Below are 22,493 nucleotides of genomic sequence, written 5' to 3'. Positions count from 1 at the left end.
CACATTAAAATACAGATCAAGAATTACATAAAGCCAATTCGTCAAGGTAAATCACAAATTCACCACCATCCGCCTTGTGGTCAACAGTTATTGATTTGATCATCAATCTGAGAATGCTAAGTTCCAGAGCCAAGATTTTACCATCTTTCTGAAAGTCAGGAGGGAGGGGGCAGATCTGATCTCCTCTCCCCCATTGTTTAAATGGAACATTCATATAGTATTCTAATGATGTAATAGAACTTGAAAAAGTGACTTTTTGGACTCTTAACAACCAGAGTCCTTCAGCCAACATGGCTGCTGCCTCAGTGACTGCAGAAAGACTGGCATAGTAGTTCAAAAATATAACTTTACAGCACTCTGGGTTGGAGCAGCATTCTCATAATATTTTTAACAAAGCTATATGACTATGGCCATGTCTACAAAGTTTTAGTGTGATTTGAAAAATGATGTTTTAATGACGGTCTGTAATATTGATGTTGGAAACCGGCCCGAGACAAGTTGGAGCTGTCCCTCGAATGGAGGTGAGAAGACCGGTATACAAAACTATCAAATCAATCAATCAATAAATAAATAAAATACACTCATCATGATGTATGGCCAGCTCCTCAGTAAAATAGAATAGAATAGCTTTATTTGCAATAGCACAATGAAATTACGTGCCTTTTCCCGCAAATACCACAAAACAATACACCCATCCCTTCATACCTACACCCCCACCACCACACAAATTGCTGCTTCTAGCCTTTAATCCATCGCAAGAAGGACAGCAGGTCATTCAGAGCTTCCAGGAAACTCCAGAGTGATTCCTTGAGTTTTTGACCTATGGATAGCTGGATTGGGCTGGATCCAGTGTGGTCCAGTGTCCACAGAAGTAGTGTCCCACAGAGCCTTCCTGGTGATATTGTTCCTGGTGATTACATATCTGGCTGCCCTGTTGTGGCCTTCCCAGAAGTGGCCTAACCAGTAAGTTTCTGCTGGGGAGCTGCTTCTAGATGACAAAACAGCAGTGGTGTTGTGGTTCAAATTAATCAACCATTTGATTTAGAGGTTGACCCTATGTATTAGAGAAAAGGAGATGCACAGTGCTTCTCTCTCTCTCTCTCTCCCTCCCCCCTCTTTAAAAAAGTCTCAGGGCTCAAATCTGTCTGGATGTTACCTTTCCAGCCGAGAAGCATGCCACTTATTTTCAGATGTTTCCCTGCTACTTATGGGTTTTCATTTATTTAGTTATTTATTTATATGCAACATTTATATGCCGCCCTTCTCACCCCGAAGGGGACTCAGAGCGGCTTACAAGGTATATATATACACAATATATTATTAACATAGTACAATATCAGTTTTAAATATTGCTATATTGTACTATATCAATTATACTGTAATATTATTAATAATATTACATGTAATATAAATATATAATTATAATATCATATTATTATTATTAGTAGTAGTAGTATTATATTGCATTACATTATAATATTATAAATATTATATGTATATACAATATATATTATATTATATTATTAGGAGGGCCGTAGCCAGAAAAAAATTTCGGGGAGGGTTGAAAATTTTTTTGGGGGGGGAGTTTTGAAAATTTCAGGGGGGGGGGTGTGTGAAATTTGGGTGTGGTTGAAACCTGCCTCTTAGTTCACACTGAAGCAAAGAGCACAGCAGTGGTCAGAGCAGCCTTCAATAGCCTGTAGCTCCGCCCCTGTCAACCACCTCCACCAAGTCTGGCCTTCTTAATGAGAGCATTCAACACCCCCCCCCCCAACTTGGTTGCTTCTCTACATTGACTATTGCTGCAAGTAATGACAGTGTGAATAAATTGTCAATATTTGCTTGAGATAGTGCTTGCAGTTTTGGAGGGACTCTTAATTTTTTGCATCTCATAGACTTAGCATGGGGATTTAGTTAACCAGTTAAAATTCATGAGTAAACCAGGTTTATTTTTTTTAACCTGAAAAATTTTGGAGAGGGGGTTGAACCCCTAAAAAAAACCCCTCGCTACAGGCCTGATTATTAGCATAGCACAGGAGACAAGGTGGAGCTGTCCCCTGCCCCCCCCCCTTCACTCGGGCCCAGAGCGGCAGTTGGTGCTGGGGAGAGGGGTCTCCAGCTGATGGCATATGCAGGAGACAAGGTGGAGCTGTCCCCTGGCCTCCCCTCTCTTCACTCTTTGGAAGGAAGAAGAGAGGATATAGAGATATCAATGAAAATGACATCAACATGAATGATCCCTTGTTCACAAAGCAGTGGTTCACAAAGCACCACTGGCCATCAGAAGGACACGGCTTTAGAAATGCCTTAGTCCCTCAAAGTATGGTATTCCTTCTCTTTTGCTTGGCTCTTTTAGTTTCCAGTTCTTCTATTTCCCTGCTCCATCTTCTCTTCTGATCCCCTTTGAGGTATTTTTACTACTCACTCCCTTGCTTCCACTTTACTTAACAGCAGGATCTATACTGACAATTTAATGCACTTTCAAATCAAGCTCCAAGTATCTGGGTTTCACAGCCTTCAAGCTATGTCAAAGAGAGGCAGAGACATCTATTTTCTATATGAGACCAAATCTGTCCACAAACTGAGGTATAGCCATTTCTTTCGGTGGTTCGCAAGGGCTGACCTTTATCATTCCAGTGAGATTTCAGAGCAGCTCCCAGATGAGCTCTTTTTTTTGGGGGGGGGGGGGGGTGTTATGTCAGGAGCGGCTTGAGAAACTGCAAGTCGCTTCTGGTGTGAGAGAATTGGCCGTATGCAAGGATGTTGCCCAGGGGACACACGAATGTTTTGATGTTTTTCATCCTTGTGGAAGGCTTCGCTCATGTCCCCGCATGAGGAGCTGAAGCTGATAGAGGGAGCTCATCCATGCTGTCCCCGGATTCGAACCTGTGACCTGTTGGTCTTCAGTCCTGCCGGCACAGGGGTTTAACCCACTGTGCCACCGGGGGCTCCCCCAGATGAGCTTAAGCAGGGGGATCCACCAGTCCCATTTGTGTCTTAGAATAGACCTTTATTTTATGCCAGTGTTTATGGATACTATACCTCTTCCTGGGCTGCATTCCCAAGCAAATGAAGGCTATTTGGTAGCAGATGAATCAAATGGAATCTCTGTGGATGTAAACATTCTGCTTTGTGCCAAACAAATAAGTCTTGTGCTTTTTCATTTGTAATTTGATGCACTAGATCAACACTGGGCAAGCAGATGGGACTCCTGGACTCGATTTGAATGTGGCAGAAGCCTGGGAGTTGGGTTACACGGGGAAAGGAGTAACTATAGGAATTATGGACGATGGTAAGTGAAACTGAAACAGCATCTGCGTAAATTTCACCCCTTTCAGTAACATGAGGAATGCAATTTAAATTAAAGCTTAATATGGTGACTCACACAGGGTTTAATGAGAACTTTGTAAGACATTCAGCCGTATTTTAATAAGAAATCATCCACAGAAAGTTCCTCTAGGGTACAATCCATGAATGTTTATGATGCCTTAAAAAAAGCCAGAAGTACTTTTTCTAGTTCATATGCACTAGCTGTCAGCATATTTTACAAATTTAGAAAGTGCCTAGCACAACAGAACAGAACTGTAGTTCAATTTCAGTTCAATTATAATTGTTATTGCAGTAATAACATGAGAGCATGAAACATGAAAGAATTTGGGGGCGGGACACACACACACACACAATTTTAGTAGGAAGTCACTGTGTTTTATCAACATGAGATCTATATTAATGTTTGTATCAGTTTACATTTGATAAAATTTCAAATTTACACTGTAAGCTTTTCAGCCAAGTTGTTTTCTGGTACAGACTCTCTGGGGCTTTTCCTTAGTGATATAGATGTTCCAAAGGAGAAGCGATGGCATGTTATCTACCTAGAGTACCATTCATCTGTGCCTTGTTCTTGGCCTTGGCACATCCATTCTGAATTATTTATTTATTTATTTTATATATTTATATCCCACCCTTCTCCCCACAAGGAGGACTCAGCGTGGCCTCAAATGAGCATCAGAGGATGCTAACAGCATAAATACCATAAAAATTGCAATCACAGTAAAATCATTTTAAAACATTTTATAACATCATCAGTAAAATTTAAAAATAGATTAACAGATTAACGTGCCAGTAAAACCAAGCCGAGCCAGGAGAATCCATGTTGCAAAATCGAAATTTCCTTTTCCTATTGCTGCTGGCCTCTAGTTGAACACCTGGCCCCAGAGCCAGGTCTTCAGTTGTCTTCTAAAGGACTGGAGGGAGGTGGCCAACCTGATATCCTTAGGGAGAGAGTTCCACAGATGAGGGGCCACTGCCAAGAAGGTCCTGTCTCTTGTCCCCACCAACCGCATTTGCAAGAGTGGTGGGATTGAGAGCAGAGCCTCTCCTGATGATCTTAAGTTTCATGATGGTTCATAGCAGGAGATACATTCGGACAGGTAATCTGGGCCAGAACCTTTCAGGACTTTAAAACCAGCACTTTGAATTGTGCCCAGAGCTAATCAGCAGCCAATGGAGCTGGTGCAAAAGAGGAGTGGTACGCTCCCTGTATGCAGCTCCAGTTAACAACCTGGCCGCCGACCGCAGGACTAATTGGAGCTTCCGAGAAGTTTTCAAAGACAGCTCCACGTAGAGAGCATTGCAGTAGTCTATTTGGGATGTAACCAGAGCGTGGACATAGCTGAGACTCTCTTAGCCCAAACTCTGTCTATATATGCCTTGAAGGGAAGTTAATTCTAGTAAGGGATGACAGAACAGAGACAGGTGGTTGAATACAAGCAATAACTTCATGTCCACTAATCAACCAGCCAATATATTTATGCCAATATACAGAAGAACTGCCCAAAATCCTGAAAGTGGTAGTTCTTGAACTCATTTCTTAATTCTATTCATTTAAAAGTTGAACATTGATCTCATAATTTCTGCAGACCATAGCTCATCCCCGAAAAGGATGTAAATGCTTGAAGATGATCTTGGTATGAAATTTCCTGGTCCACACTTTCCAGACTCCAGCTAGACCTCCATATTGGCTGGGGTTAGGGGCACAAGACCACTGCAAAAATGGAAACAACACAACTAAAAATACAGTACTTGTTTCTTACCTGATAAAACACCTCCAATAGGAATCACTAGGTCCTCCATCATGATTCTATAAAATTGCAATGGAGGACCTAGAGATTCCTAGTGTGGGTTTTCTCCAGGAAGAGGGACAACACAAGGCATATGAGATGGTAGGAAGAGAGAGCAGGCCTGTTTTCATCTTCGCCGGGCAAAGAAATTGGCATCCTACCATTCGGTAGAAGCATTGGCAGCAGTAATCCATGCAACAGTCACCACTAGGTTGGACTATTGCAATGCCTTATATGCCGGCCTTCTGAAGTCAACAACTCAGAATATTCAAATGGTCCAAAATGTGGCAGCTAGGCTGCTAGCAGTATCATCTATAAGATCCCATTTTACACCAATTCTGCAACAACTGCATTGGCTACCAATAGAACATTGGATCTCTTAGAAGATACTGATCCTGACATTTAGAGCTCAAAATGGCCAAGGACCTTTATATCTTAGGGACTGCCTCATTCCTTTTCTCCATCAGTGGTCACCTCGATCCACCCAGGAAAATCTCCTATACATACCAGGCCCTAGGGAGGTACACCTGGAAGCTACAAGGCGTAGAGCTTTTACGACCTATGCTCCAATTCTGTGGAACTCATTGGCTCCATATGTTAGAGCAATGTCAGAGTTGCAACCTTTTGTAAAGGCACTAAAGACTTGGCTGTTTAGTTGTGCATTTAAGTAAAGTGATCAGATCTAATTTGTCAAATAGACACTGTTGTATGTTTTTATGTTGAATGTTTTTATATTATGTAAATGCTATTTTAAATTGTAAGTCGCTCGGAGCACCTTGGTGGAGAGCGACTAATTAAGAAATAAAGTGAAGTGAAGTGAAGTGAAGCATGAGGCATAAGACAAGGGTTACAGATTGGCACAACTTCATGTCAGGCATTCATAAAATTGCCATTAAAAACAATCAACTTTACAATATACCTTGGGAAGTCTGACTTGGCCACGGTGGTCCACACTCTGGTTACATCCCATTTAAACTACTGCAATGCTCTCTATGTGGGGTTGGCCTTGAAGACTGCTCGGAAGCTTCAAATGGTCCAGCGCTCGGCAGCCAGGTTGCTAACAGGAGCGGCACTCAGGGAGGATACCACTCCTCTGTTGCACCAGCTCCACTGGCTGCCAATCTGCTACCGGGCACAATTGAAGGTGCTGGCGTTAGCCTATAAAGCCCTAAACGGTTCCGGCCCTACTTACCTCTCCGAACGCATCTCCACCTATGAACCGACTAGGGCATTAAGATCGTCTGGGGAGGCCCTGCTCTCGATCCCGCCTGCATCACAGGCGCGTTTGGCGGGGACGAGAGACAGGGCCTTCTTGGTGGTGGCCCCTCGGCTGTGGAATGCCTTACCTGTAGACATCAGACAGGCCCCTTCGCTGTTGGCGTTCCGGAGGAAGGTTAAGACTTGGCTTTACGAACAAGCGTTTGGCTAAACAGTGCAACTGAATACAGGAAGTGAATGTTTAAAGTGAATTGTATTTTTTAACATGTTGTAAACCGCAATGAGTCGCCGCACAGGCTGAGATATTGGCGGTATACAAGCGTACCAAATAAGGAAGACGGTACAATCGAACATAGGAAAATGGTACAAGGATTATGAGAATGGATTCTGATTTGCTGTTGAGGCGTTATAATATGATAATGATTGTTTTTTGATTTTGTCTGTTATGTATAATGTGTTTTAATTGCTTATGATACTGTTGTGATAACCTGTATTATGTAAACTGCATTGAGTCGCCTAACGGACTGGTAATCACAGACGATGAAATTGGACTGGGTTTTTAGTTAAGAGATGCATTGGTTCGATATTGGTGGCCCAATATTGTATATTATGTATGTGTTTTTATGCTTTTTATATTGAATATTGTTGATTATTGTAGTGTTGTAAACCGCGTTGAGTCGCCAATGTAGGCTGAGAAACAGCGGTATACAAGCGCAGTAATAAATAAATAATAAATAAATAACGGGCTAAGAAAAGCGGTATAGAAATAAAGCAAATAATAAATAAATAAATAAATAAATAAATAAATAAATAAATAAAAACCATTAAAGCATATAATCATTGGTGCCATCTTGTTAAAAACGTTATCCAGTAACATCGTCTGGCCATTCCATGTTCATCATTCATCATTCTATGTTATCTATTCCGCTGCATTCTCAAAAGCTTGCTCAAACAGCCAAGTCTTCATTTTTTTTTCGGAAAGTCAGGAGGGAGGGGGCACAACTGGTAGCCTCCCACTGTTGAAGCAGAACTGGCTACATGAAAATCTCCACCTCCACCTGCTGCGTGTGCATGCAAGTAAGAGGATTATGAGCCAAATGGTAATCGGAATTGCCCAATAGGTTGCCAGTTATTAGCATCCATTCAAATGCTCTATAAACATGAAAGAATAGCCCTGGGACTATGCAAAGAGCTGATTTCATAATACACTGTGAACAGGAGAATCTATGATTCTAACACTTTCCCCATTGCTTTCTTCTCGCGTATTCCCTGACAATCAATAAAAGAGCACAAACTCTAAGCTGAAATAAATGGCCTTACAAAAAGAAATAATGAATATCCTATTTTTAAATGGTGAATCTCATCCTGGGCAAAGGAGTCACGTGGTCCTCAAAAGATCTGGGTAATAGTTGCCCCCCCCCCCCCCCCCCCATGCAATTATATTAAAACTGCTGTGATGAGAAGCCATATGAGTTGGATGGGAACGAAAAGAGAGAAATGAAACAGAAATGTGAAATGAGAACCTTTTGCAGAATTCTTCCATGTGAGCTACAGGAAACAAATATTACAGTCGTGCCACAGAGATGGAATTGAATTGCCTTTTTTGTGATTGCATTGTTCTGAAGCACCACTTTTGTTCTGTCATTGTTTGTGTCACCTTGAATCTTGGCTATCTTGGATCTTGTTGATGCATATTTGTAGTCTTCCAAACTGCAGTCGTGGCTAATATTGTTACATATGTCATTAGTCCTAACTGCTGTGAATTTGCAGTTCTAAAGCGAGGTATCAAGAATTATTTAGCTGAGACCCAGAAGCCTCAAGAATGCCAAACACAGTATAAAAGGTCCAAACAAAGGTTTATTAAACACAAAAAAGGCTTAGAGACACTTAACTCAGTCTATAGCAACCGCTAAGCAAAAATCCCAATTTAAATATAATCTGGATTATACCAGAGTATAATCTGGGATAACAAAAAGTTACAGCAATCTGCTTGAAATTCAAAAGGTCCAAAAAGCACAAGAAAACAAGGTGGGAGCATGCAAAATCAAGGTCCAAAAGCAGCTGAAGTCCAGGCACATCCAAAATGAGATGAAGCAGTCCAAAAAGTGAAGTCGTCATCAAAACACAGTCCAGAGCCAAAGGAGAGGTTGAAGTCAGCACTTACGGAGTTCCACCCAGAAGTCAGGGAAACACGGAGATCTGTAGTCCAAGAGCCCAAACTTGAGAGTAATGACAGTAACAAAGATCCAAACCCGATAAAACACTTTGCCTTCTGCAAAGACCCATTGAAATTAAACCAACTTATATCCCATAACTCCTCATCAGAGGCTGAACTGCTCCCCACCCTTTCATCATCACTTTCAGCTGCCCCATTCCCTGCAGCTGAGCAATGCCTACAATCTCTCCACCTTTGCCAGCGTCTTTCAAGACTTAGGTCTTCCCAAGTGTTCCCAGATTGCCACTCTTCTGCAAACCCCTCAAAGTCATCACTGGATGTAGGCTGAGTACAGATGTCCCTAATCTCCTGCACACGGGTCCAGTCTAAAGCATCCTCCTCCCCATCGTCACTCCCAGTCCCATCACTCCTTTCAAAACCCACAAAGTCTTCATCTTCTGTTGGAGCGCTAAGTATATCACAGATACACTTCCTTTGGATCTCCTCATCTGATTCTTGTTCTCGAGTAGCGTGCTTAACTCCCCTGCTTTCCTCTCCTTCCCCCATTTCACAATCTGAGAAACCCTCGAAGGACTCAGAATCAGTTGGAGCCATGAATATGTCTCTAATCCACTTTCGCTGCTGCTCCTCCTCCAACACCTGCACAGCCCTCTTCTCCCTTCTACCAGTAGTAGTAATGTTACTATCACACTGTACTACAACACAATGTGGTATTCTTTTAAAGTGGAGGGATTCAGGGGTATGTGTGTCACAGGAGCCACACAAAAATCCTGAGCGTTTTGGTATCTGAGGCCTTCAAAAGCTGTTACGCAACATGTAGAACACCACACACATCTTTCCAGGATCTACTCAACCATTAAGCAGCATGAGGCAGTGACTTTAACTTAATTTAACTTTTAACTGCTGCCATAAAAGTGCAACAAACTCTTAAAAGTTGTGTTCTTGCAACTTGCTTGTGGGATGTTGTGCCTCAGGTGAGGAGGCACAACATCCCACAACATCCTATGTCCATTGCGATTATGATAGAAGCATCAAAAACTCAGGCATTGCAAACTCATCTATATAAATAAAAATGTAATGTTCGTTTGTGGGATTAACGGAACTCAAAAACCACTGGACAAAATGACACCAAATTTGGACACAAGACATCTAACAACCCAATGTATGTCCTTCACTCAAAAAAACTGATTTTGTCATCTGGGACTGTTAGTTGCTGGGATTTATAGTTCACCTACAATCAAAGAACATTCTGAACCCCACCAACGATGGAATTGAACCAAACTTGGCACACAGATCTCCCACGACCAACAGAAAATTCTGGAAGGGTTTGGTGGGCAGTGTCCTTTGGTTTTGGAGTTGTAGTTCACCTACATCCAGAGATCACTGTGCACTCAAACAATGATGGATCTGGACCAAACTCTACACGAATACGCCATATGCCCAAATGTGAACACTGGTGGAGTTTGGGGAAAATAGAATCTTGACATTTGGGAGTTGTAGTTACTGGGATTTAAAGTTCACCTACAATCACAGAGCATTCTGAACCCCACCAACGATAGAATTGGGCCAAACCTCCCACACAGAACCCCCATGTGGGCCACAGCAACACGTGGCAGGGGACGGCTAGTTTCTTCCATAAGAATTGATACCTCAAGGTCCATTTCAAAAACAGAGAATTTTCTCCAGCTCCAGCATGCATTTATTAGCATATCTCTTCCTTTTGTTTATTATTACATTCTTCATCACCACTAATCTTCGTTATAGCAAAAAATAAATAAATCCAATTCCACAAATTTCAGAAAAAGGATACTCACCCCATATATGGAAAGTATCCATTCGCCAATCTTTTCTCATAGAGTGGTTTCAGACAAGGGGTGAGTTAGATACTTTAAACCAGGGAAAATGTTACCCTCTAGATCAGTGTTTCTCAACCTTCCTAATGCTGCGACCCCTTAATACACTTCCTCATGTTGTGGTGACCCCCAACCATAAAATTATTTTTGTTGCTACTTCGTAACTGTAATTGTGCTACTTTTATGAATTGTAATGTACATATCTGAGATGCAGGATGTATTTTCATTCATAGGACCAAATTTGGCACAAATACCCTATATGCCCAAATTTGAATACTGGTGGGATGGGGGGGGGGATTGATTTTGACATTTGGGAGTTGTAGTTGCTGGGATATATAGTTCCCCTACAATCAAAGAGCATTCTGAATTCCACCAATGATGGAATTGAACCCAACTTGGCACACAGAACTCCCATGACCAACAGAAAATACTAGAAGGGTTTGGTGGGTATTGCCCTTGAATTTTGGAGTTGTAGTTCACCTACATCCAGATAACACTGTCGACTCAAACAATGATAGATCTGGACCAAACTTGTAACAAATACTCAATATGCCCAAATGTGAACACTGGTGGAGTTTGGGGAAAATAGACCTTGATATTTGGGAGTTGTTGTTGCTGAGAATTATAGTTCATCTACAATCAAAGAGTATTCTGAACTCCACCAACGATAGAATTGGGCCAAACCTCCCACACAGAACCCCCATGTGGGCCACAGCAACGCGTGGCAGGGGACAGCTAGTTAAATATAAAACCAGATTGCACAACCAATATCAATAAAAACATGTATCAGATTACAGTTTCACAGGCCCTCTATTTATTCACAAAGCCATTGCAAAAGTATTCCGTTATCCTTGGGAAACCTCTCCCTGACCCCAATAGAATTGGGCCAAACTTCCCACTCAGAAAACCCATGACCAAAAGAAAATATTGTGGGTTGTTGTAGGTTTTTCAGGTTGTATGGCCATGTTCTAGAAGCATTCTCTCCTGATGTTTTACCTGCACCTGTGGCAGGCCATCTTCAAAGGACCTCACAACCTCTAAGGATGCCTGCTATAGATGCAGGCCCAAAGTCAGGAGAGAATGCTTCTAGAACATGGCCATACATCCTGGAAAACCAACAACAACCTAGTGATTCCAGCCGTTAAAGCCTTCGACAATACAGAAAATACTGTGTTTTCTGATGGTCTCTGGTGACTCCTCTCACATCTGCTCGTGATCCCACCAGGGGTCCCGACCCCCGGGTTGAGAAACACTGCTCTAGATCAAGGGTCCTCAAACTAAGGCTCGAGGGCTGAATATGGCCCCCCAAGGTCATTTACCCGGCCCTCGCTCAGAGTCAACCTAAGTCTGAAATGACCTGAAAGCACACAACAACAATCCTATCTCATCAGTCAAAAGCAGGCCCACACTTCCCATTGAAATACTAATAAGTTTATATTTTTTAAATTTGTTTTTCATTTTAATTATTGTATTGTTTTTAAGTGTTTTTTTGCACCATAAATAAGATATGTGCAGTTTGCATAGGAATTCAATCATGTTTTTTTCAAATTTTAACCCGACCCTCCAACAGTTTGAGGGACTGTGACCTGGCCCTCTGTTTAAAAAGTTTGAGGACCCCTGCCTAGATGTTGCTGAACTACAAACTCCATCAGTCCCATTCAGCATCTCCAATGGGGAGAGTTGATTGGAGTTGCTGTCTAATAACATCTGAAGATCCACAGTTTCCCTGTCCCTATTTTAGAGCATCATGTATGTAAATGCACAACCCAGGAATATTGAGGCTTAGTTTCACTAAAGATGCGACTGTTGTCACCGACTAGGTTTTCATTTTAAGTAGTACTTTGTTAGTTCAAGATTACTGCTTGTATATAGGACATAGAATAACCTGGAGGTGACCATTAATTTCTTTTACCCTCTAAAGATATAGACAGTAACTTGCAAAAATATTCTCAAAGGTCATTGTTGCAATACAAATTTAAGTTGTGGTGAGGAATGGCCACACAGTCCGCGAGCAATTTCCGGTTGGCTTATCTGCTCACCAAAGAGCCAAGCCAATACATGTTGCCATCCAGGGTGAAAGGCAAGATGGAAACCTCTCTTCCTTCTTTAGGAAACAACTAGATAAGTGGATGGATCTCACTTCAATACAGGGCCCCTGGTGGCGCAGTGGGTTAAAGCACTGTGCCAGCAGGACTGAAGACCGACAGGTCGCAGGTTCGAATCCAGGGAGAGGCGGATGAGCTCCCTCTATTAGCTCCAGCTCCTCATGCGAGGAAATGAGAGAAGCCTCCCACAAGGATGATAAAACATCAAAAAAATCATCCAGGGGTCCCCTGGGCAACCTCCTTGCAGACGGCCAATTCTCTCACAACAGGAGCGGTTGCTCCTGACACGACAAAAAAACAAACAAAAAACTTCAATACAGCCAACCCTCACGATTTATGGATATTCTTCCATGGATTCAACCATCCAAGACTTGAAAATGTATATTTTTATAAGGCAAACTCTGTTTTTGCCATTTGATATAAGAGGCACCATTTTACAAAGCCATGGTATATAATTGCATGTGAACATCCAGGGGCTCTTGAATCCATGGGTTTGTTTGTTTGTTTGTTTATTCCATTTGTATACTGCTTTTCTCAGCCCTCGGGCGACTCAAAGCGGTTTACTGTAGCAAAATTCAATGCTCGAACATCATAAAACAGATTAAAACAATTGAAAACCATAGCATCAATATACAAACATTGCAAAGTCAATACTACCTAACTCATGGTGTCTCTTCGTTAAAATCAAGATCCAATCTCATCACCCAGTTGTTTCATGTTCCAATATTTGTTACACTGCCTTTTTAATTTATTTCTATTTATTTCAAAGTTTTCTATACCGACCTTCTCACCTCATTGAGGGACTCAGCCCAGTTTTCAACCATAAAAACACATACAATCAGTAAAATATCATAGTTCACAATTACAGTAACACATTTAAAATAACAGTATATTTAAAACTATGGTGGCCAGTCATCATATTAAAATCAAATATACATCATCTTCCATCCAAAATCCTAGGGTGTTGTCTCATTCATCGAAAGCCTGTCTCCACAACCACGGCTTCACCCGTTTCCTAAATGTCAGGATAGATGGGGCGGTTCTAACCTCCGGTGGGAGAGAGTTCCAGAGTCGAGGGGCCACCACCGAGAAGGCCCTGTCCCTCGTCCCCACCATTTTTAAATGCCTGCTCGAATAACCAGGTCTTAACCTTCCTACAAAATGCTAACAGAGAAGGGGCCAATCTAATATCTCTGGGAACGGTGTTCCATAGCTGAGGGGCCGCCACTGAGAAGGCCCTGTCTCTCGTCCCCGCCAAACGTATTTGTGATGCAGGCGGGATTGAGAGCAGGACCTCCCCAGACGATCTTAACGTCCTAGCTGGTTCATAGAAGGAGATACGTTCAGACAGGTAAGTTGGGTTCTCAAACCAAACCCTAGTGCAGTGGTTCTCAACCTTCCTAATGCCGCAACCCCTTAGTACAGGTCCTCAGGTTGTGGTGACCCCCAACCATAACGTTATTTTCGTTGCTACTTCATAACTGTAATTTTGCTACTATTAAGAGTCATAATGTAAATATGCAGGATGTATTTTCATTCACTGGACCAAATTTAGCACAAATACCTGATGCGCCCAAAATTTGAATACTGGTGGAATTGCGGGTGATCGATTTTGTTATTTGGTAATGCTGAAGTTGCTGGGATTTATAGTTCACCTTAAATCAAAGAGCCTTCTGAACTCCATCAATGATGGAATTGAATCAAACATGGCACACAGAATTCCCATGACCAAGAGAAAATACTGGAAAGGTCTGGTGGACACTGACCTTGAGTTTTTTGGAGTTGTAGTTCACCTACTTCCAGAGAACACTGTGGACTCAAGCAATGGTGGATCTGGTTCAAACTTGGCACAAATACTCAATATTCCCAAATGTGAACACTGGTAGAGTTTGGAGAAAATAGACCTTACCATTTGGGAGTTGTAGTTATTGGGATTTATAGTTCACCCACAATGAAATAGCATTCTGAACCCCACCAACGATAGAATTGGACCAAACTTTCCACACAGAACCCCCATGACCAACAGAAAATACTATGTTTTCTGATGGTCTTTGGCAACCCCTCTGACACCCCCTCGCGACCCCCACAGGGGTCCCGACCCCCAGGTTGAGAAACACTGCCCTAGTGGGTACCAAGGGCTCACTATCTGCAAATTAGACAAATTCTCCATTCCACATAAGCTAATTTAGGGAGCATAGGTTCAGCTTCAGGACACACAACTCTCTGACTTCCCACAGATGTTCCTCACTCCCCAACATCTTCCGAAAGTAGCTAACTCTCCCTACTGGATGGGAAGGCTAGTCCTGACTCTAGTTTCAGAAAATGAGAATGGATAGAGCCAAAAGTACACAAGAGTACTAAAATCACCTTTATACTTTTCCAAGTGAGCCTGTGAAGAATAGGGATTTATGGCTGCCATAGGTAACAGCTGCAGAAAACTGTGTTGGGCAATCCAAATCGTATGGGGCAGGGGAAAGAGAAGGAAAAGCTTCAGTGTGCAAAATACTGTGTTCAAGAGGCACATTAGAATTACATTAGACATTAGACATTTTCCATGACCTTTAAGGTGGAGCAATATCGGCACCATGGTTGTATGTTCTAAGATTCTGAGCTATAGAATGATCTTATCTGATAGGTATTTGGCCAGCCTTACATTGCATATTTCAAAATGTCTAATTTTGCTGAAATCGTTTGGTACGTAAACGTATTGATTTACAACCATTTGCACAACTAAAAACTGTTCTGCGTCTGTTCTCCAATACTTCTGTGTCTTCTCTGAACACATATCAGAACATAGCTTGTAAATCTGGCCTGTAACATTTAATAGTAGGTTTTGTTCCTGTATAATGCAAAAGCCAAGGACTGACAGCTTGGATTTAACTGGGCAGTCTCTGTGGCCAATATTGCTTCTCGTAGTTTGCTTATTTACACATAACTGGATTTCATAGCTCTTCAAAACATCTCTATTTGAAGCATGCAGCTGCTGTTATTTGCTTCCTCGTAGCTTATGTACTGTAATTCTCTTTTTCAGGGATTGATTATCTTCATCCAGATCTGGCCTCCAATTATGTAAGTCAACAGTGTTCTCTGTATTACAATGTTTTATTCTTCTGTCTAACCTTTTATAGGAAACTAAACCTAAGAAAACTGGGACATGTTGCAAGCAGTATTGGAATGTAGTTAAGATGGCAAAAGTTATCAATAATAAAGAATATATACGTTAGAGGAGGTTGCGCCGGTTGCTTTTGCCTAAACTTACAGGGAAGGGCAAAGCTCCATCCCTTATCTCTTTTCTCCCCCCTACAGATTTACTTGAGTCCAAACTACTTTTACATTGCAATTATTTACGTGACTGAAGTGAAGTTGGGCGTTGGGGAGGCCATTCTAAAAGCAGTTGGAGAAATCGGAGGGCAGAGTATTCTTTGGATTCACCTTGCCAAACCAGGAAAGTTTGGCAGGGCACATTTTAGACAATGTTGTACAATTGAAGCACAGCCAGCACGTCAACGACTTAAATCTAGAAATAGTTTTCTAAGATCTACAGAGACACTCGCTGGAACACCTCAGCAAGCGAGAGTCCAAAAGTGGCAGGCTCAAACCCAGAACCTCAACCAATGGCTGATACCAAATGAGAGACTCCCCCCTGGGCACACAGAGGACTGGGCGACTTGGAAGGCGCTGAACAGACTGTGCTCTGGCACCACGAGATGCAGAGCCAACTTCAAGAAATGGGGCTACGAAGTGGAATCCTCGACATGCGAGTGTGGAGAAGAGCAAACCACTGACCACCTGTTGCAATGCAACCTGAGCCCTGCCACATGCACAATGGAGGACCTTCTTGCAGCAACACCAGAAGCACTCCAAGTGGCCAGATACTGGTCAAAGGACATTTAACCAACTACAAAACTCACAAATTTTGTATTTTGTCTGTTTGTTTGCTTTGTTTCATTAGAAATGTAATATAATCGACTGGTTGCCCTGACACGACAAATAAATAGCACAATTTTCATTTTAGTTTAAACAGTATATGTAACATAAGCCCTTAAGAAGAGCTTATGTTACATATACTGTTTAAACTAAAGAATCTAACCTACATACTTATAATGTATGTAGGTTAGACTCTTCTCTTGTCTAACCTACATACACTATGAGTAGCTCCTCCTTTCCTCTTCTTGATCCACCTTTAAATTACAGCTCCCTACTGTTGGTGGTTTTTCTCCTAAAACCCATGCATAATAATAATAATAATAATAATAATAATAATAATAAAACTTTATTTGTACCCCACTACCATTTCCCGAGGGACTCGGTCCGGCTTACATGACGCCGAGCCCACAACACAACAATAACAATAACAGCAATAATACAAAACAATACAAAACTCAGAGCAAAATAAGCAAAAACAATAACAATAACACAAGGTTTTAAAAACCAATGGCTGGGCCAAATGCAGTAATAAATTTTTTTAAAAAATAATGCTGGGCATGAACAGGTAGCATGTAATTGGAATAAAGGTTTTGAAGAGGGAAGAAATGTGCAGACAACCCAACATCATTATTAAAGTGTATTTGAGGACATATTGCTGGGAGTTTCCTTATTCTGGGAAGGCACACTGAAACAGCCACGTTTTCAGGCTCCTCCTAAAGACTGCCAGAGTCGAGGGGCCACCACCGAGAAGGCCCTCTCCCTCGTCCCCACCAATCGCGCTTGCGATGGCAGTGGGAGCTTGAGTAGGGCCTCCCCAGATGATCGAAGAGATTCTGTGGGTTCGTACACAGATATGCAGTCACGCAGCTAGGCGGGTCCCAAACCGTTACAACTATGATCCTTTCCAGTTGTTCTATATCAAATACCATTCAAATTTTCATCTGGCTTTGCCCACTTCAGGCAAACATGGGACATACTCTGACATTTGCTGGAAATTCTGGAGTATCCTATAACTTCATAGCAGTTTGGACAGCAAGATTAGGTGCAATTCAGCCCAGTTTGCTGTCCAGATGATACACTTTCTCTGTGTTATAAGCTCCTGACCACTACAGGTGTATCTGCTGACATTAGAATGTAATACCTATGCAAGCAACATGAAGAAGTGGGGTGATCCCCTTTCCTTCTTCCTCATCGCAAGGGCATCCCATTTTGACATCAAAGAGACAAATGTGCAACCAGCCGATCCCTACTCCTTCTTCCTGGTTGTGTGGCTGCCTCTGGTGATATCAAAATGGCTCTACAATCAGGAAGAAAGAGGGGAAAGAACTAGAATTGGCTACAGCAAAATGAAAGAATTAAGATTTATACTGCATCCGAGGCTTGTCTGTGCATCCCATCCATGTGAGCTCTGGGGCACATCTACACAGAGATAAACTGCCTGGTTTAGGTGACCCATTAGATCCAGGGGTCTAATATTTTGTAGTTCTAGGCTTAGACCTACTATAGCCATGGGGTTCCAGGGTGTAGAATCATAGAATCATAGAGTTGGAAGAGACCTGATGGGCCATCCAGTCTAACCCCCCTACCAAGAAGCAGGAATATTGCATTCAAAGCACCCCTGACAGATGGCCATCCAGCCTCTGTTTAAAAGCTTCCAAAGAAGGAGCCTCCACCCAGAGGCAGCCCTAGATAATTTTCAATGGTAAGCAAACAGTATTTTGCCCCCACTCCCAACCAATCACTGATATAATTTTCTGTTCGTCGTGGGAGTTCTGTGTGCCATATTTGGTTCAATTCCATCATTGGTGGAGTTCAGAATGCTCTTTGATTATAGATGAAGTATACATCCCAGTAACTACAACTCACATATGTCAAGGTCTATTTTCCCCCAAGAGCACCTCAAGAGCGCCCCTAGGCAAAATCAACTATACTGCAAATGCTTACTTTGCATAATGGGTTGAGCCGCCCCTGCCTCCGCCACACTCCGGGGCAGAGAGTTCCACTTCTGCACGGCTCTCACAGTCAGGAAGTTCTTCCTCATGTTCAGAAGGAATCTCCTTTCTTGTAGTTTGAAGCCATTGTTCCATGTCTTAGTCTCCAGGGCAGCAGAAAACAAGCTTGCTCTCTCCTCCCTATGACTTCTTCTCACATACTTATACATGGCTATCATATCTCCTCTCAGCCTTCTCTTCTTCAGGCTAAACATACCCAGCTCCTTAAGCCGCTCCTCATAGGGCGTGTTCTCCAGACCCTTGATCATTTTAGTCGCCCTCCTCCGGACACATTCCAGCTTGTCAATATCTCTCATCAATTGTGGTCCCTAGAATTGGACACAATATTCCAGGTGTGGTCTAACCAAGGCAGAATAGTGTAATATATTCACATTTCCTAAATCAAGAAGGGCACAACATTGCCTTGCAGATGTTGTTGGTTTGTAACTTCCAGTTGCAGTTCAACAATAGCTAGGGAGTAATAATTTACACAGCCTGGTTTAAATAATGCTGAACCCAACTTGAAGGATTTTGGAATATCAGTGTATCTAAAAAGTCTTTAGTACAACTTAATTTTCTTGTATATGTACAGTCCAACTAAGTGGGTGAATTATTCTTTTAACTGCAGAAGTATATTTAGTTGTTTTTTTTTTAAAAAAAAAGATTGGAGTTGGGAGGGGGAAAATATCTTTCTATTGCACTATATGTAATACATAAGGATTAGTTCTTTACCCTCCTCTTGAATTATTCACTGAATATACAGGGTTAGTCAAAATGAATAGGCCAATTCGGCTACAATTAATTTTCTTATTGGCCTATTCATTTTGACTAACCCTGTATATTGATTCTTACATAAAGTACGAAACATAATGTCAACATAGCTCTGTGAGGTTTTACAGTGCAAATAAAGAGATAGTAGAACTGGGGGACATAACTACATGCTCCAAAGGTAAAAAGAAAAGGAAAAAAGCCAGACTTGTTCTATATTATTCTATTTGCATTGTTAGGCTTCAGGCCAAGCGTTGAGTGAGACTCATTCGAGAATAATGCAAGGTTCTTTGTTTCCTTTGGTGAATTAAAGCATGTAGGCATCACAAAGAGTTTTCCATAGTAACATCTGAGTAATTGTAAGCAAGAGCAGAGGTATGCCACATATGATTTATTTCGGCTGATCCCAGGAAAGAGACTGGAGGAGGAGCAAAGTTGCATTGTCCTTGAAAAGGATGAGTTGCTTTGATTAAGAGATGAGAATTTTATAGGAGCTGCAGGATAGCAAAATGGCAGCTCTGAACTTCATGTACTGACCTTTTCATATCTTGGTGATCACTATGGCAAAGTCAGGAGAAAAAAAACAGAATGGAGGTGAGATAAATGCCTGCATTAGAACTTGAGGTGTCCAGTTATCTAAGACTAGCGATCCAGCTGTTTACCAACACTACTGATTTCCTCAGATGTTGATGTCAGGGTAACAGGAGGTTAGCTCTTTCTGCTACAGTGAGTCAGGCAGAGGATAGATGGAGTCATGTTTGCCGTGATTTAGCACATCTTTCACATCTCCCCATGAGAAACCTTCTGTTGAGTGGGAAGAAAAGGCACACACAGCCAAGAGAAGAAAATTGGAAATGGCACAGATGAAGTATTGTGCAGGATGGATGACATTTAGAAATGCCCTTTCAAATTCCCTCTGGAAACAACATGTATACTTGGGAGGTGTGACAGGAGATATAATGAGATCTTCTAAATAAAGGTGGAAGGAACAAGTATGATCTGAATGTGCTTTCAATCACACCCATGGGATGTAGAACTTGTACAGTCTGAGGATGTGGACAGGATGCTTGAGGAGGAGAGAGCTGCCACATGTGGACTAGATCCTCATATATTCAGGGTAATTAACTGGCTAAATGGATAAGGGAATAGGTTTGTGGCTCTTTCCAATGAGACAGGACTCCCAACATGCAATGTGGGGTGACGGGTTCCCCATGCCCCCTGACGGGACCCTATGGATTTGTCACAATGCTTAGCAAATCCATTAGACAATGTGATAAGGTCATAGGACCCTCCTGTTCAAGGAGCTCCATTGGCTGCCGTTCATTTTCCGGTCCCAATTCAAGATGCAGGTGCTCACCTACAAAGCCCTAAACGGTTTGGGACCTGCCTACCTGCGTGACCGCATCTCCGTCTATGAACCCGCACACTCCCTCCAATCATCTGGAGAGGTCCTGCTCATGATCCCACCTGCGTCGCAGGCGCGTTTGGTGGGGACAAGGGACAGGGCCTTCTCTGTGGTGGCCCCCTGACTCTGGAACTCTCTCCCCAAGGACATCAGACAAGCCCCAACGTTGGCAGTTTTCAGGAAGAGCCTGAAGACCTGGCTGTTCCAGTGTGCCTTTCCAGAATGCACTTTGATAGAGATTCAGGATAATCTGCACATTGCACCTACCTTCAAATACCTCTATATATTACCTGTCAAGTTCAGCACTTTTAAATTTTGTGTCTTACATTTGGCCTGGCCTTTCCGTTTTAATTGCATTCACGGTGTCATCGTTTTACTGTTTTATTGTTTTGCTTGATGTTTATTATTTGCTTATGAGTTTTATTGTGTATTGTATGTTGTTGTTGTCAGCAGCCTTGGCCTTTGTAAGCCGCATCGAGTCCTTCGGGAGATTTTGCGGGGTATAAATAAAGATGATAATAATAATAATAATAATAATAGGAGTATGGCTATCAGTCAGCTAGTTAGTAGTGCTGTGATCAGTGGCAGCGACTGCTGCTTCTTTCTCCAGGACTGACTCTGATCTTACTGTTTGCCTTCACATGTGCTGCTTCCTCCTGCTGAGCGCTGGAGCCAGCAAGTAGCAATGGACAAGGCAGTGCAAGAGACGTTTGAGAGAAGTGGGGAGGATAACCATGCTGTACTACTGACCAATTGACAGTAGTAGCCTAGGAGCAATCATCAGCAGAAGAATCACATACATAGAATCATAGAATCATAAGAGTTGGAAGAGACCTCATGGGCCATCCAGTCCAACCTCCTGCCAAGAAGCACCCAAGACAGATGGCCCTCCAGCCTCTGTTGAAAAGCTTACAAAGAAGGAGCTTCCACCACACTCCAGGACAGAGAGTTCCACTGCTGAACCGCTCTCATAGTCAGGAAGTTCTTCCTATTGTTCAAGTGGTATCTCCATTCTTTTAGTTAGTTTGTTTTTTTTTCTTTTTCAAGACAATACTCTCCTTGAGATTTCTCCCCTCACTAACCAAATCCTAATTTCCTCTAGAAATCCCATTATTTCTTGTTGGTGTTGTTGTGGTGCTTCCATCTAGTGCTCCAAGAGGTCTTGGCAGCTGACTCTAACTTTTCCAATCACAGTCAGGGCAACTTTTCCAAGGTATAAATCTGTTACTAGAAGATCGCTTCATACCTTGTTTGAATCTGACACAAATTAACTTAAGTTCTAAGTCAAGCAAAAGGTAGGATATAAACCCTAAGAATGATATTGTTCTGGTCATTTTTCTTACTTTCTCAAGCAAATCCTAATCTGAAAAACAAAACAAAACCTGTGAAACTAGGATGGGAACCTATAAAACCACTTCATTGAAATCTCACAGGTTGTATCCCTGTTTCCTTAGACCACTGCTTATGAAATTGTGCATTAGCTTAATGTTGGAGTCTGGAAAACAAATCTCAATGTCACCTTGCGGCTGTTTTAGACATTTACATGAATATATTATGCACTGTTTACAGCGGACTTTACAGATGATGCTTCAGCTGTACTTCATAAAAAGAAAGATTAGGTTGTTTGGCAAGCTTTGCACATGCTGCTTTGTTATCAGTAAATGTTTGCTTTTATAGCTATTTTATATACCTATATACCCAGGGTCATGCAAAAATTTATTGGGCCAAAAGAGGTCCCAAGTGGAAAAATTTAAGAAGCCTTTCCTTACATGTGTAGTCCTTTTTATAGCTTTTGAGGCTTCTTTTTGGAGAATGTAACAAAATGTCCATTGCATTGCACAATGGACAAAAGAACAAACACTGGCCTTTGCAGCAGCATCTGGCTCTTTATTATTTAAATCAGCCCATTAGTGTCCACTTAGTTGATCAG

At 42.0% G+C, this 22,493-nt stretch overlaps 1 protein-coding gene across 1 annotated transcript in view; it reads left to right on the top strand.

Annotated features, from left to right (window-relative positions):
• Positions 1-22,493, top strand: part of PCSK2 (proprotein convertase subtilisin/kexin type 2) — a 175,930-nt gene that overhangs the window by 92,267 nt on the left and 61,170 nt on the right. Inside the window, exons 4-5 of the mRNA XM_060784162.2 lie at positions 3,184-3,292; positions 15,504-15,541. Of these exons, the coding sequence (XP_060640145.2) occupies positions 3,184-3,292; positions 15,504-15,541 (147 nt within the window). The remainder of the gene's footprint in view (positions 1-3,183; positions 3,293-15,503; positions 15,542-22,493) is intronic.

Source organism: Anolis sagrei, chromosome 1, assembly GCF_037176765.1.
Source record: "Anolis sagrei isolate rAnoSag1 chromosome 1, rAnoSag1.mat, whole genome shotgun sequence".
NCBI classification, from domain to species: Eukaryota; Metazoa; Chordata; class Lepidosauria; order Squamata; family Dactyloidae; genus Anolis; species Anolis sagrei.
The sequence above is the reverse complement of the archived record's forward strand: the minus strand, read 5'-3'. Positions and strand labels throughout refer to the sequence as shown.